Source organism: Vitis vinifera, chromosome 9 (assembly GCF_030704535.1).
Source record: "Vitis vinifera cultivar Pinot Noir 40024 chromosome 9, ASM3070453v1".
Classification (NCBI taxonomy): Eukaryota; Viridiplantae; Streptophyta; class Magnoliopsida; order Vitales; family Vitaceae; genus Vitis; species Vitis vinifera.
The window spans coordinates 1,165,040-1,181,903 of NC_081813.1; the positions used below are offsets into that span (position 1 = coordinate 1,165,040).

General features: G+C 34.0%; 2 protein-coding genes across 3 annotated transcripts; one reads left to right on the forward strand and one right to left on the reverse strand.

Annotated features, from left to right (window-relative positions):
• Window positions 1-1,339: 1,339 nt before the first annotated feature.
• On the forward strand, window positions 1,340-3,647 carry LOC100247998 (growth-regulating factor 1). 2 transcript variants are annotated; one of them, XM_010656137.3, is made up of 5 exons: window positions 1,340-1,561; window positions 1,641-2,173; window positions 2,304-2,778; window positions 2,861-3,288; window positions 3,384-3,647. In XM_010656137.3, the coding sequence occupies exons 2-5, from the start codon at window positions 1,993-1,995 to the stop codon at window positions 3,389-3,391; spliced, it is 1,092 nt and encodes a 363-aa protein (XP_010654439.1). In that variant the 5' UTR covers window positions 1,340-1,561; window positions 1,641-1,992; the 3' UTR covers window positions 3,392-3,647. The 2 variants fall into 2 exon arrangements, with proteins under 2 accessions (XP_010654439.1, XP_010654440.1); XM_010656138.3 differs by having other exon boundaries at window positions 1,648-2,173.
• Window positions 3,648-9,078: 5,431 nt separating this feature from the next.
• LOC104880204 (classical arabinogalactan protein 9) lies at window positions 9,079-10,549 on the reverse strand. The gene has a single exon (XM_010656139.3). It carries the CDS (start codon window positions 9,934-9,936, stop codon window positions 9,343-9,345), a length of 594 nt encoding a protein of 197 aa, XP_010654441.1. The 5' UTR covers window positions 9,937-10,549; the 3' UTR covers window positions 9,079-9,342.
• Between the last annotated feature and the right edge of the window lie 6,315 nt (window positions 10,550-16,864).

Genomic DNA, 16,864 nt, shown 5'->3' on the forward strand with positions numbered 1-16,864 from the left:
TACTAATTTAACAAACAATAAATTTAAACCCTAGTTTCAATATTTAAAAATATTATTATAACTAAACAAGAATACTAAATTTATTAGTCTAATATCACTAAAAATGGTAAAGCTTACCGTTACTTCATTTATTCTTTTTCTCATCCTGATAATAAAATAACAACCATGTAATAACATGGCGGTCAGAATTTCGACCCATGTCAATCCTAATATCTTCGATTTGATATTTTTCTAACCCAAACCCGAACCCACCCCTTTCATATCTTGTCTAGTTTAGATTCATCAGATGCCAAACCCATCCAAACTGGACCCTATTCCACCAATTCTCTCAAGAGTTATAATACAATACAATACAATCCAAGTATGTGACACACACTGACTCACCAAGTCTGGGGTTTTCTCAGTCAAAAACATCCCATCCTCCCAGGTGAACTGTGAGCTGCACTAACTCTGCAAAGGAATGGCTTCTTAAGGAAAGATGACTATGACCAATATAGGAAAAGGGAGATGAGTGTTTGATGGCCAAAAAAAAATGCATTTGATAATGAATGAAGGGAAGGGAAGCGAAGTGAAGTTAATTGAGTTTGAGTTTGAGTAGAGTTGAGTTGTTGGTTGAGGTACAATAAAGGTGAAAGGGCATGTGTTTTGGGCCAGAGCAACAGTGGAACAGAGCGAGTGAACAGTCCTCAGAGTGCGCTTCTCCTCCTGTCCTGCCCACTTGAACCAAAGAAAAAGAAAGAAAAAAAAAATGGGAGTTTTTAATTGCTAACAAACAAAACCAAACCTCCCTCTGACCTATAGTCTCTCCCTTGCTCTGTCCTCTCTCCTCACATCATCACTGACCCCTCTTACTCAAATGCCCTTTTCCTCCAAAACCCAATAATACTACCACTTCCTCCTTTTTCTCCCCACCATCAATCATCAAAGATTCTACTCTATCCCTATATCCCTCTGCATCTGCCTAACTCCTCAACAAAAAAAAACACAAAAAAAAAAAATATATATATATATATATATATATATTCTTGCTAAGTTTTTTTTTTAAGTATATGCACCTTTTCATGATTCTATTGACTATTGTGAGAGGAGATTATGTTTTTAGTATCTTTGTCACATTTTTCATAGCCTTAATCATATTCTTTTTTTCAAAATGGTTTTCAATATCCAGGAATTGTTATCATGTTCGAGCTTTGGGATGAGCCATTTGTGGGTTATACTTTGGTGAGCTTACTGATAAAAATGGCAAATGAAAGCAATATATTTTGACTGAAAACACTTTAAAATTTTCCAGAGTTGGAGAGGGGGTAGATGTGAAAAAAGGGGCTGAAGGGGGGAAATGAAAAGTAAAAGAGGAAGTGGAGAGAACCGTACTATGAAGGCAGGGTCTCAGCTATGAGGCCTACACATAAATACACACTGTCTATTACTCCAAGTTTCAAAGACCTAAAACACAGAAGAGAAGGGATTGCTATATCCACTATGTATTTTGCATGTCAAGTGAGCCTTTTCTGAGGGTTTATGAGGTGTGGAGAGCACTATTCAAGGATGCAAAATAAGGAAGGTGATATTAAAGAAGTGTTTTTTTCTCTCTCTCTCTCTCCTTCCTGTCACTATACATTTGTTTATGGATTTCTGTAAAGGTGGCAGAGACAAGAGCAGCAACAAAGGCATCAGAGCAGAGGCAGAAGAAGCAGAAGCAACAGAGGTGCAGTCATTATAAGAGCAGAGTAAGGAGAGATAGGGGGAGAGAGAGAGAGGAAGCAGTAGTATCATCAGTATCATCAGAGCCATTAGTTTTATCCATGCACAGAAGATTCTGCAACCAATGGACCCTGAAAAAATACCCCTCAAAACTCTCAGCCCAACAACAGCAACAACCCCTCTTTCTCTGTGTCTCTGAGATCTTTTAAGCTGTTCTTCCTTCTTGTTCTTCATCTTGGGTCTTTTTTGTTTGGGGGGTTGTTTTTCCTATTGGGTTTTCTTTTTTCTTAAATGATGATGAGTGCAAGAAACAGGTCTCCTTTCACAGCATCACAGTGGCAAGAGCTTGAACATCAAGCTCTTATCTTCAAATATATAGTGTCAGGAGTACCAATCCCAGCTGATCTCATCTGCACTGTCAAAAGAAGCTTGGACTCTTCATTGTCTTCAAGGCTATTTCCTCACCAACCCAGTAAGCATGCAAGGACATTTTCATTTTCATGGTTTTTTAGTGTTTTTTTCTCTTGGTGGGTACTTTTAGAAACTGATGTTTTTGGTGAAAAATGGTCTGGGAACTCTGGGTTTTGTGTCTGTGTTTGCAGTTGGGTGGGGTTGTTTTCAGATGGGGTTTGGCAGGAAAGCAGACCCAGAGCCAGGAAGGTGCAGAAGAACTGATGGCAAGAAATGGAGGTGCTCCAAAGAAGCATACCCAGATTCAAAATACTGTGAGAGACACATGCACAGAGGCAAAAACCGTTCAAGAAAGCCTGTGGAAGTTATTTCAGCTACAAACCCTTCACCAACCATCTCATCAATCAACTCAAATCCTTCCTCCACCACCACCAATTCTTACTCTCTCTCTCCTCTCTCTCCTCTCTCTTCTTCAATGACTTCTGAAACCTCCCATCCCCATCACCATTCCTACCACAACACCTCTCTTTATCCCTTCCTCTACCCTCATCCCTCCTCTTCTAGACCTCCTGGTTCTTGCCTATCACCTCAGGCCACCAGCAGTTACAGCACCCATCATCTGTTTTTGGACTCTGGGTCTTATTCCCAGGCTGATAGGGATTACAGGTACAAAAACAATATCTAACTGTTGGCTTATTTTTATCAATATGTTTACTTTAACAAATGTTATGATTTTTGTTTGTAATAGGCATCATCATGGAATGAGGGAGGGTGTGGATGAGAGAGCTTTCTTCCCAGAAGCTTCAGGGACTGTAAGGGGCCTACATGATTCATATACTCCATTAACAATGAGTTCCTCCAAGGGATACTCTCACTTTCAGTATCAAAGCCCCGCTGATAATCCCAAACAGCAGCAAGAACAGCAAGAGCAGCAGCACTGCTTTGTCTTGGGCACTGATTTCAAATCGTCAAGGCCAATTAAAGTAGAGAGAGATGGTGAAGCCCAGAAGCCTCTCCACCATTTCTTTGGAGAGTGGCCTCTAAAGAACAGAGACTCCTGGCTTGACCTTGAGGAGGATCCACCAACCCATGCATCATTCTCCACCACCCAGCTCTCAATTTCAATCCCAATGTCCTCACACAAGCTTCTTGCATCGGATTCCAGAATCCAAACTGGTACTTAGACTTCACTTCAGATTTGGCCTTCTTGCCCTTTATTTTCCCTTTTCTGCTAAGTCTCATCTTCTACTTCATTTTTCCCCCTTGTGCAGATGGATGAGTTCTCAATACTGGTTCTTCTGATCATGGCCAAAAAAGTACTTGACTGGTGGGTCAATGCTTTTCTTGTTGATTTTGTGACTGAAGGAAGTTTCTTTTGCCAAATGTGCGGATGAATAATGTAGGGCCTATAGGAGGATTCTTGTCTTTGTGCTTTCTGAGTTGCTAATTTTCATTCTTATCCTTAAAGAAACATGTTTGAATTTGTAGACTTGTTTGTTTGACAGGAAGCATCTTGATATGGTTTTTGAGTTTGAGTTTGAGTTGTTCTCTAATCTCTATGTTGTTTTGTGAGTTGTGGCCACCTTTTCTTTTCCCTTTGGCTTCTGCTTATTGTACTTCAGAAAGAGGGACCCAACAAGCTATAGTCATGCTCTTTTGTCACCATCAATGTTATTTCCCCAGATTATGCTGCAAAAGGGGATGAACCCCTTTTTTGTGTTTGGCAAACAAGACCTGCATTCTCTTCTCTTTCTGAGCTTCCCCCTCTGCTGGTCAGTGTTGCTTCTTTGGACTGGTTTCTATTAATGCTATTGAAAATTGAAGACTCTGTTTGGGTGTAAACTTTGCATGGGCACTTCATAATTACACCTTCATATACTGAAAAAAAAAAAAAAAAACCCATAGTTCCCACACTGCCTAAAAAACATTCCTATCATCAAATTCATCATTTATAGGCAGATGCAACAAACCATCTGTGCCACCACAAATGCCCTCTTTATATTTGAGTATGTCCTTATTTGCCCTAACTGACTACTACTCCTAGGCTCTCCATCTTGTGTCCTAGATGATGTTTTTTTCCTTTCATTGGAATCATTCTTGTGTGATTTCAAGACAATTAGTGGCATTTTCCATTAAATCTTATCTCAAAGTTCTCCCAATTTCAAAAGCATCATCCTACCATCCTCAAGTGAAATAAGGATAATTCTATCTCAAAGTTCAACTAAATTACTCATTGAATTCATTAATCTTGACGAACCTTCACTCCCCATGAATCCCGGGATGATTTTCAATTTTCAATTTACCACATTTTGTTGTTAGGGTGTAACAATGTCACTCTTAAAATCGAGAAAAGATTATCCAAAAAGGATGATTCTTAAAATGATATCAAATATCATAAAAAGATAAACTACACTTTTCTAATTTTTAGATGAAATGTTCAAAACCTAGATCAAGGCTTATTATTACCCACTAGTCAATCTCACCAATCTCAATTCACCCATGATCACCATTTCAGGTGCAGACCCTCCATTCTTAGGGGGGTAATGAATTCAAAATAAAACAAAAGTTAAGACTGAAAATGGCATAGTGATAGTACAAGTCTCTTCGGCTTTTCTTTTTCTCCTCCACAGCAAAGACACTGGGTGTAGCTTAGGACAAGATAAAAGCTCATGTTTCAGTGCTCTTAAAATGAGAGACCTACGGCCACAAAGCTGTCAAACACATAGCTGGAAAAACCTACCTCTCTCTCCTCACACTACCCCCTCCCCCCTAGTTGCCTTTCTCAAGTTTGATCCACTAATAATTGTTGCAGCTACCCTTTCTACCTCACCCACTCAAAGATGCTACTTGCTAAGTGCAAGTCTTGCCCCCCCACATCACTCTTTGCATCCTTGACAGCTCAAAGCATGCTTTAAAGTAGAATAGATTTGAACCCAAAAAGCTCTTTGATTTGAGGTCGAATGTCTTTCCAAGGACCTTGACCTACACACGCATGCATGCCCACATACAATACACTGAAGGCAACATGTGCTGGTCGAATCAAATAGACAAATGTTTATCCAAAGTTAGGCTATAACTGTCATATCACACAGCCAAATAAGGAAAAAGTTCTTAAAACTATATATATATGCATAGGTCTATTTTAACTATTAACGCGTTTTAAAATCTGTAAAGCTTTTCGAATCCATTTGATTGGAAGTAGATTGTTACAAATGGTATTAAAGTTATTAAAGTTGATTATAATCTCAATTTGATAACGAAACAACTTTTAAAGATGAAGACTTTCGATCCCAAAGTGGGAGAGCCCATGAGCCAAAAAGCCTTCTACTTCACTCACTCAAAGATGTTACTTCCCCCCACCCACCCAATAACGTTGTTTGCATTCGTGACACCTCAAAATATGCTCTAAAGGATAATAGATTTAACCTACGCAAACATGCCCACACGCAATACAATGAAAGCAACATTTGGTAGTCAAATCAAATAAACAAATGTTTATTAGAGGTTAGATTATGATTGTCATATCATACATCGAGAAAAAAAAGTTCTTAAAATTATATTTGTATAGGTTTATTTTAACTATAAACACATTTTAAAAACTTTAAGGCTCTTCAAATCTATTTAGTTGAGAGCAAATTATTATAAATGATATTAGAATCATTAAATTCAATTATAATATCTCTATTTGATTAGAAAATGACTTTAAAAAATGAAGACCTTCGAATCCTAAAGTGAGAGAGCCCTCTCAACCAAAGCGCCTTCCAATCAAAGATGTTACTTGCTAAGAGGTGAAGAGACTTGAGTGGACTCACCGAGTCACAATGAGTGGCAGTATCGTGGTTGTCAAAGAAAGAAAAGGGCAACTAGGGAATAATGAGAAGAGAGTACGTAGTCACGTACGATGTGACATAACTCCGACTGCTATATCTGGTGCGGGGCAGCTTCACCTGTACAAATTTCAAAAAAAACAAATCGTACGGTCAATAAGACATGTAGCAGCACCGCCCCTCGTAATCGTACGGTTCACAGGCACCCACCATCGACACAAACTGTACATCTCTGCTTCATCCCCCATCCTTGTGCCACGTGGCAAATTCAGTTCAGATGCTGAACTGGAGATGATCTCAGCCCTCCAATGTGCGGGCTCTTCTGCCTGAGACACTTCCGCACAAAAATAAATATATATATATATATATATAATTTACTATTATTTTTTAAAAATTCTTATGATCAGGTGGATGGGTAGTGGGTCAAACCTCAGACACTGTTTTACTTCACTGATTAGAGACACTGTTCATTTGATCAGTCATGACCTCATGATTGTGCAATTTTGGAGGGCCCACTTGAAATTCAGAAATTTTGTTTTTATTATTTTTTTTTTTTTTAATTATCAATTTTGCCAATAGACTTCATTGGATGTCTGGGGTGAAATTGGGTCCCCCATTGGCCGACCTATTCTGAATCCATTCAATGAATTTGAAAAAACATTTTTAATATTGCAATTAAGTTCAAATTAAGCTTTTCATCCTAGACTTAATTTGGATTAACTTGAATCTAGAGCTTGAATGATTATAATTTAATCTAATTTAATATTTTATCATTTTTATTATTATTTATAGTAATATTTCATTGAAATGTCTTTAAATAATTTTTTTAAAAATATCAAATCTAATTACAGCATATTATTTCATTTTTCTAAAAAATAACTAATTTTTTATTATTATCCAAGAATAATTATCATTTAGTATTTAAAATTGGCATAAACAAAATTTGACTCATATAACCCAAACAACCCAAATCTAACATCAACTTAACCTAAATTTGGATTGAGCAGTTTGGATTAGAAGTAGGATTGGGTTAAGGTTCAAGTTGAGTTTGGGTTGGGCTCGGGTTGGGCTTGGATTGGAAGCAAACCCCAACCCAACTCAGTAAAAAAAATGTCTATAATTTTCATTTGAATATAGAAAATTTTCTGAGATGAAAGCTGTCCCAATTTCTAGAATGCAGATTCAACATCAGTAAAGAAGAACGCAGATCTCCTCCTGTTGGCAAGCAAATACCAGAACCCTAATCCATCTGCTTAATCACAAAATCAAAATACAGCTGCATGCCCTTAACCCTAATCCATCTGCTTGATCAGAAACTCCAAATGCATGACTTCGTCTTTCGCCCCGAGACAGCAATGAATCCGCATGTTTCCCAAATCTGGATCAGAGGTTAGAGACAAAGCCTACATATAGGAATTTAGTGTGTATGATTTGCAGGGAATTAGGAGACAAACCTGGTACCCAGAACAGTTCCACAAGTCCCACACCTAATATTTGCAAGCAAGCGTAGTAAGATTCATATTTCCAAGAGTTTGAACACAAAGGGGACACACACATAAGATTCTAGAAGTTCTTTGTTTTCAGAATGATCTTTGTATGGACCAGCCTGGCCCAGAGCCTTTTCTCAACAACCCTAACCAAAACTGTGTTTTCTTTGTGTTTTTCGGGTGCTGGGGCTGTATAACTGGTTCATAGCGTGCATACACTTGAAAATGGAGACTAGGATACAGACTTTTCAACACTACAACCACCAAAAGGCAAGCTTTATTGAATTCAAATCCAAGAAATGTATCTTTTAATACTGAAAAAAAAAACATGAACATAGCACAAAACTCTGATCCAAAGTTCATGATTCTGTTGTGTATCTCTTCTAAAGAAGATAAAAACCGAAACAATAGCACAATGTAGAACAATGATATTATCCGGCAACATCAGCGCATGATAATAAGAACAACCTAAGAACATGATATTATTAATTTTAAACATGAATTTGGGTCATACCCGGTAACATTCCAACTCAAGTTTGATAACATTTGAAATGGAATATGAGCAGGGAGCTGTGAAAATGCAACAGGTTGTTTAGGAGAATTGTGTGTGGATGAATTAGAAGCAAAGAGAAATCATATACCAAACATATAAACATAATAGTGAGACAAATGAACACAAGAACAAAAGACGAACAGAATCAAATGTAATAAAATGTAGCTTGCTCACATAAAATTAGCAAAATTACATGAATGTCATCACATATAGCCTTAATAATTTTACAGAGGATTTAAGTGCTTCTTCTCTTTTAAAAATTTAATGCATGAGGAGTTTAAGAATAGTGGAGGAAACACACATTTAACTAAACACCCATTTGCTCTCATCTTCAAGTCATTCAGTCATGACAAAGTACCTGGACGAATCTATTTTCCGAGAAACTGGAATAATTCTGACAAATCTGACCAAAACAAGTAGTAAATGGTACATTAAAAGTGCCCATTGAACAACAATGGTACAATGACTAAGAAATATATTCATTTACCTTTGTATTGAGGACTCCAGCATAGTGTGATACAGAGCCATCAACCCAGAGAAATTAACATCAAACAAGGGAAATACCATGAAAAATGTTACAACCCAGAAACTATAACAAAGAAAACTTCAAGGTAGTTCTGCTTATATGAGATATACAACATAGTTCAAAACCCTCAGGTGAGCTAGATAAATGGAACACACTCTTTGTTCCTGTGGTTTTGAAGATCAGAAACAAGAGAGGGGCGTTAACAAAAAGTTTATAGTACCCCCATCTTTTTTCCTTCAAGTCCTATAGCACATTAACTCATCAGGAAACTTCATTGATTTGAGTACAGTTCATGTTTCTAAAATTTCCAAATAGTAAACAATGTACCAAAATTCGTATGAAGACCATTTGAAAACTCCGATCGGGATGACAATTTGTAGTAAATTCATATCATTTGATATTGTTTAAAACAGAACACATTCACCTGTAATAATAGCATGAACACAGAGTAAACTAGAAGTCATATAAAGCTAATTACAGTTTAGAAAAGTAGAGATCATCATTGAAGAAAAAGGAAGGGATCTTTTCATGATTCCTTAGGTTAGCCAAAACCGAAAATGGAAGCAGCCACCATGTCTCAATAGGGAAAAGAAAGTTCTTCTGCTTTGAATTACAAATTATGTAAACAAAACAAAGAGAAACGAGTAGAAAATTCTGGGAGAATGAGAAAAGAAAATGCCAATCAACATTTACTCATTTACAGTGAAACTGAAAAGAAACCAATGCTACAATCAACCAATCACCGATTCCATTCGTATTCATCCGCCCACCAAAGAATCTCAGCTCAAAAGAATCAATGAGAAATGAGATACAGAAAATTAAAATTATAAAAATTAATTAAGAAGAAGAACAAGTTTCATATCTGTCCTTGAGCTTTAGAAGCTGTCTTCTCTTGAAAGTCAAGAACCCCACTACACAAATTTGCAAAATCCCTGCAATGCCGACAAACAACAGCCCAATCGTCTTCCCCAGATTGATTTTTTGGTCATGATGATGCTCTGCAGTGTCATTGTTCATTCGATTCGGATTGACGTTGGATGTAGGATCTGTAGCTGCATTTTTTGAATGACTAGTCGAATTCTTCTTGCTAGAGTGATGATTAGGGGTCGGCGGCGTTGGTGGTGTTAGTGGTCGTGGTCGTTGTGGCGGCGGCGGTGGTGAAGGAGGAGGAGGTGATGGCGGCGGAGAAGGTGATGGCGGTGGAGGAGGAGATGGCGATGGCGGCGGAGGAGGAGATGGCGATGGCGGCGGAGGTGGTGGTGACAACGGTGTAGGAGGTGGTGGAACTGCCGGCGGAGGTGGCGGAGAGGGCGGAGGGGGTGTTGTATTGGGTTTCGATTCAACTTTTGACTGAGCATCAACGAGAACAGCATAAATACAGAAACCAAACCCTAGAATTACAAACAACAATGTAGAAAACGGCTGTTCCATAAAACAACAATCCAAGATTCACACTTTTACAATCAATGAGGGGTTAAGGTTAGGCCCTCTAATCCTTTTCTCATCTGGATTCAGCCCAAAACTCTTTCTTCCCTCTGCAAATTCCAGAAAAACAAACACTCTAGGGTTTCATAATCATGATCATTCCCCGATCTGGGTCTTCGAGATTTCTGCCTCCAGCCAACAATTAACCAAATGGGTCAAATGGGCACCGCCCCAGATTCTCGATTTCCTCTTCAAAATCCAGATACACTGAACCTTCAAAGATTAGGAACTAGGGTTCTCTGGGTGGCGGAAATGGGGCGTGAATTTGGGGGCTGAAAATCTGATCTTGGATTAGATAGAGGAGAAAGTCTCCGCTGGATTCAACGGTTACCTAAATTGGGTCATGGATCGCCAGCAAAGAGTGTGAATACCTCTCATTAGGAGAGACAAAGTGGCGAGAAAATGAGAGAAAGAGAGAAAACTTGCCTCAATGCCTCACTCCATGTAGGATCATTTGGGTCCCATTATTTCCAGCTAAAATTATCGATGGTCCCAAATCTTACTTTCAACTTCTTCTTCATCCATATTTTATCTAAATTCAAACACATTTTCTTTACAAATTCTCTCCAAAAATGAAGCCATTTCCATACTTTTCAGTCTGCTTTGCAGTATTTTCCCACTTGTAAGTGCTATTTATTAATATAATTTTTTTAATTAATTTTAATTATATTTTATTTTCCTTCAAATTTTTCATAATAAATAAATTCCTAATTTTTTTTTTACTACTTTTGTTTAATCAAACATGGGAACTAAGAATAAAGGAATGAAAGCTCATGTTTTAACAACATAGTCATGATTTGATATTTAAAAGAAAATTAAGATTGAAAAAATAAACTAAGATTTGTGGGCTTGAATCCATTAACATGGGTGACACATGGTCAATCAAAGAAAGAAATTTATTTTTGTCATTAGAATATTCAAGTCATGTGGAATGACTACACATTGTTGGAATCCAATGAATAATAATTCAGAGTGATCAGGGAAAAAACAAAAAAATAAATTAATTAATTAATTTTCCAAAAATACCACCTTTTTTAAAAATTTATTTTATAAATATGCAAACTAATAACCTACAAGTTTTCTAAATAATTGTTGCTTACAACTTTGACCAAAAAAAAAAAAGAAATAATTACTTTTATTATAGTAATTGATTTTATGTAAGAAAAATATATTTAGGAATATTTTAGAATAGAATTTAAATTGTATGTTTAATAATTGAAGGAGTATAAATTATTACTATAATAGTGCCATTAAATTTTGAGTTCATGAATTGTATTTTTCAATTATTTTATTATAAAAATAATTGTAATATTTTAAAATTTTTAATAAAATAAACATACATTTAAACATTTCTTGAAATTACATTTAACCTTGGAAAATTATTTTTAATATTTAAGAAGCTATATTAAATATGATTTATATTCAATTTATAGTTATTTTAAGAGTACTATAAACACTTTTTTTTACAAAAACTAATTAGAGACCGTTTGACAGTGATTTTAAAAAACTAATTAGAAACCGTTTGATATTGATTTTAAAAAACTTTTTTAGTTTAAAAAATGTTTTTTTTTTTAAATAAATGTTTGACATGTGCCACTATTTCAAAAAACAAAAACAAAGTTGCAATGATGAAACTTTTGGGCTTTAAGTTGGGTGGGCTTGTGCAATGTGAAGCATGGATTGGGCTTGGGGTTGAAAATTTGTAATAACATAAAGATGAATTCCCAAACTGGGTTTTAACTTTCAACTTTTGACCCATCCTTCTCTCTAAAGCTTTACATGCAAATAGGAAGACAACTTTTAAAAGTAGTAAATAATGGATTGCACTTTTCTCTAATAAAAAAATAATTTCATTGGATTGCTTTTCTAATTGATTTGATGGGATATTATATCATTCTTTTAAGCCAAATTTTGAGAGGAAGATTAAAATAAAAAATAAAAAATAATGATTTAGAGGAGAAAAAATGAAGTAATTGACCAAAAAAAATTAAATTCAATAATTTTTTTGGTAAATACTCATTTAAATATATTTCTTTTATTTTCACCTCTTTAAATTATTTTTATTTTTATTGTATATATTTATACTTTCAAGATAAATCAAATAAAGAAAATATGGATATTCAATGTGAAGAAAATATGAAGAAGAAAATAAAGATAAAGAGAATTTATGATAGAATGAAAAAGTTTTGGAAAATAGAGAAAAGAAAAATTATTATTATTGTAAGAGTACAAAAAATGATGGTGGTTACTTTGGTGTGATTGGTGGATAATGATAGTAATAAGAAAACTAAATTATAAAGTGTAGAAGGGAGAAAAAAAAATTAATTAGGACAGTTGGAAAAAAAATATATATTGACATAATACTGCAAATTAGGAAAATTTATGAAATAAATAAATAAATACTTAAATATAAAATCAATTATTATAAGAGTAAATTAATAACATGGGATATAAAATAAATAGGTTTGTATTAATGAGATTTATCTTATTTTGCGTAAATTTTAAGTTTAATTAATTTCTTTATTTTACATCAAGTAAGAAAATATGAATTTTAAATATTTTCTAAAATATTATTTTTCTAAAAGGGTCGTCGACTCTCATTGCTTAGTTGAATGAGGATTGAAAAGTCTGGTTAATGGGGTAGTCACTTACTCGACATATATTTAAAATATATATTCAAAAATATTTTAATAAAAGCACTTCAAATATAAATATTATTAAATATAATTTTAAAGAGTTATGTTCCTGTTCCCATTCAAAATATTTTTAGGAGAAGCTTTTTCTTTGAAAGTGCTTTTAAAAAAAAAGTATTTATCAAATATTGTTCGACAAGTAATTTTCTTTTACTTTTGAAATTGTTTTTATAAATTTTGTGAAAAGTTTGATTTTTGTTTTTCAAAAACACTTTTTGAAGTAGACTGCTTTTTAAAAACACTTTAGAATGGATAACTTTGATATATATTGTTATTTTATTATTGCATGATAAATTTTATTGTTTAAAATTTGAAAAAAAAAAAAGGGGAAATGAAAAATAAAAGGTCACATGGGGGGGAGGTGAGAGGAGAGAGGAGAGAGAAGTAGAACTGCAGAAGTGAAGGGTAGGGGGGAAGAGCAAGAGGCATGTTTGGCCGGATCTAGGGCCACAGCCGCAGCAGTGAGTGGACAGTGCAGTGTCCCAAAAATGTCAGCTCTGCAAATTTATACTAATCAACAAACAAAGGCATCTCTCTAGGGAACAATGCTGGTGTCCCATCAACACACCTCATCCCATCCCCCCTTCACCCCCACCACCCAAAAAATAATAATAAATAAAAAATAAAAAATAAAATAAAATAAAAAGGAAAAACCCATTTGACCCCCAACGTTACAAACTTACAATGGGTTGGCAATGATTTTAACCTTGAAGGGTCAAATGTTAGGATTTTTTTTTTTTTTTTACAACCTAAAAACTTTAAGAAGAAAATGTAAAAAAAAAAAAAAAAAAAAGACAAAGTGATAAAAAAGTCCCCTTTCTCTGTCATCTTCCAAGTTTTATTTTCTTAATACTATTCTTTCAACTTTTTTTTTTTTAATTTAAATCTCTCTTTTCTTTTTTAGATTATTAGATTTTATTTTTTAATTTATTTTTTATTTATTTATATTTTTATTGAATGATGCAAATTGAACAATGGGTCAAAAGGTAGATATGATACCAGTAGAATATCCAAAAGGAAAAGAAAACAAAACCCATTTTCCCTTTCAATCCTACAATCATGGGTCACTTTGCAGCTTTTCCCCCCCTCCTTTCAATAAAAAAATAAAAAAATCATAGAATAAAAAGGTAATGATTTTTCCTTTTAATTAAATATTATTTGTTACCTCAATTTTATTTTTATATAAATATAATTTATTTTTATATTTTTATTTAGTGATGGGTGATATTGGAATGGAAGTTGGACATGGTACCATTAGAATTAAACAAAAATAAAAAAAGAAAAAAGAAAAAAGAAAAACCCAAACAGACATTTGACCTTCCAAGGTTAGAATCATGGATCATCCTGCAACTTTTTCACTTTTTTTTAGATGTTGGAATTGAAGAGACAGAGAAAGGGAGTAAAAGTGAAGTAAACGAAGGTGTGGAATGTGATGGGCATTGTTAAATTATTAGACTCATCCACAAGGACATGGCCTTTTCATATTGATGCTCTCCCCTTCTTTTTCATCTTTCAACTTTGGATCTCCTACTCTCTCATCCCATACTATCATTGAGTACTTGAAATCAAGTTTAAGGTTTTTTTTTTATTATTATTATTATAAGTACAAAAAAATATATTATCAAATTTATCGAAAATACATGGATGATTATTAATATCGCAAGTTCGATATTCAATTGAGTTGGCATGAACAAGGTTTGAATGGATTAGAGTCGGGGTTAGATTAGAAAAATATTAACATGAAAATATTAGGGTTAACATGAATTAAATGTTCAGACAATAACTCAAATCTAAATCTATATATTATTATTTTTAAATTATATCATTTTAGTTTTAATGTAAAAAAATGTAAAATAAAAAAAAAACAAAAAAAACCCCTCTAACCTTTCTCATTTTTAATTATGTTTGACAATGATTTATTACTTTTTAGTTATAAAAGCTTATGTATTTGTTTAATTATTAAAAATATTGAAATTTGAGTTTGCAAGTTGTCATTTATATTAGATCACTAACTAATAAACATATTTTAAGGTTATGACATTTAAATTTTAAAATTTTATTTTATTATATGGTATAATATGATAATTTTCAATCCGGGTTTGGAGGTTAAACATATTAATAATGGGTTTGACATGGGTTAGGGTTCTAATCCATCCTCCATCCAATCCGTCCAAATTGCACTTTTATAAGTTAAATGTAGTGACTCGTGTTAAGTATGTACCTTTAGCTTATATGATTAAACTATTAAGAAAATTAGTTGCTCGATATGGTATCAAGTAATTGTTTGATAATGAGTGAAAAATATCCGTCTTTCTGCTAAATAGAATGTATTGAATTCATAATTCATTAGATACTTTTTATGAATGTCAACTAAGTATTATAAGCAAATTGCTCCCAATTATTTAATCATTTGAGAACTATAATCATTCTTCGATAAATGATCATTATGAATCAAACTCGATAAACTTTTATCAATCTTTTTTTTGTCGTTAAGGTGGAGAACTGGACAAAGAATTCTCTTTCTTCATCATCAATCGAACAACAAACAAAGCCTGTATCAACCATTTTAGCTAAACTTATAAGATTTGAACTCAAAATGCATTATTGTATGCATTATTGTACGTATTAATTTTGGACTTATAAGATTTGAGCACAAAATGTATACCATACATTCTAATAAATACCAAAATGATATAATGTCTTTAATTTTTTTTAAATTATAATAAATATCATTATTGGTATAAAAATGCCCTTGATGTTTATAAAAATTTACAATACATGCCATTATGAACATGGGCCAATCAAAATGAAACATTTTCCAAAATGGAATCAAATAAAAGCACAAAAGAAGCAAAACCCTAAAGCTGGCAAGGGGTATGGTCGTTGAAAGGAGTACAAGGCAAAGGGTAGAACACCCATCCATGCAACAAACCCTAGCCCTAAGCTTGGGGGGGCACAGGGGCCCTACAAAGATTTCATCCAAATATACAATAGAAAGACAAACCATAAAAAGAGGTTGATAGAGAAATGTCCCTGTCCATAGTATCTCGTCCTCTAGATATCTTCTCTGTGCCCTTATGTTAAGATTTTTTTTTTTTTTTTTTTTATATTAATTTATTTATTTTTTCTGGGTTTAATCAGATTTTCATCTGATTCCGAATCTACCTCTAAATTTTCTGTGAGCATCACTTTCACAGTCCGTACATATTCTCCAAACAGAGTTTGAAAACCAAAGCAAGAATTAAATAATAATAATAATAATAATATTATTATTATTATTTATTATTTAAAAAAAAAAGAAGAAATAGACACTGAATAAAGAGATGAGCTCATCCTTTGACCACTGTATAATTCTTGGTGCTGTCTTTTGTGATCTCCACAATTTTTTTTTTTTTTTTGGTATTAATGCATTATATAAGTTTTTTTTATAAAAAAAATAGAGATATTTACTGATTTTATTTATTAACATTTTTTTTATGATTTCTTGAATTGGTGTTTGATGTGGGCATTCACTCATCTACAAATTTTCTTAAAATTAAGAATTTAAAAATAAAATTAGAGCAAAAATAAAAAACAATCATGATAAAAAATACAAAATATTAAAATTTTAAAAAAAATATAAAGGGTTTCTTATTTCTAATAAAAGTATTTTTAATTTTAAAAATAATTTTAATTATATATATTTAATAAAAATATTTACTTTTATTTCTATTTCTATTTTCTTCATTATGGAAAAGCTAAAAAAAAGGAGGGTGGTGAAGTTCACGCGCCATAGAAAGTGTGGGCCTGAAAATGGAAGGGAGACAACTGCAAGGCTTAAGGGCACGCAATTTAAGGCACCCCTTCAGACGGGCAGCGAGGGATTCTCACACCCCTTCGCTCTCCTGTCTACAACCTAGAGAGAGTGGGAAAAAGTCAAAGGCGTAGCCCCAATTCTTGACTTTTTTGTAGGTTAGTGCGCCCGGACACCCCCGCGCACTTTAGCAGACCTTGAATCTACCACCTGGTTCCCTCTGCTGTTGCCTATTGGGGGGCACATCCGAGGTGCCATCCTCTGCGCCGCCGGTGCATCGGGCTCCGGTGTCCCGCCTCTCTCACACTTCTGATTTGATGTGATGCGATGTGATTAAACCGCTGCGATCGTGCCACATCACCATTGAACGGATTGCATCAGACAGATA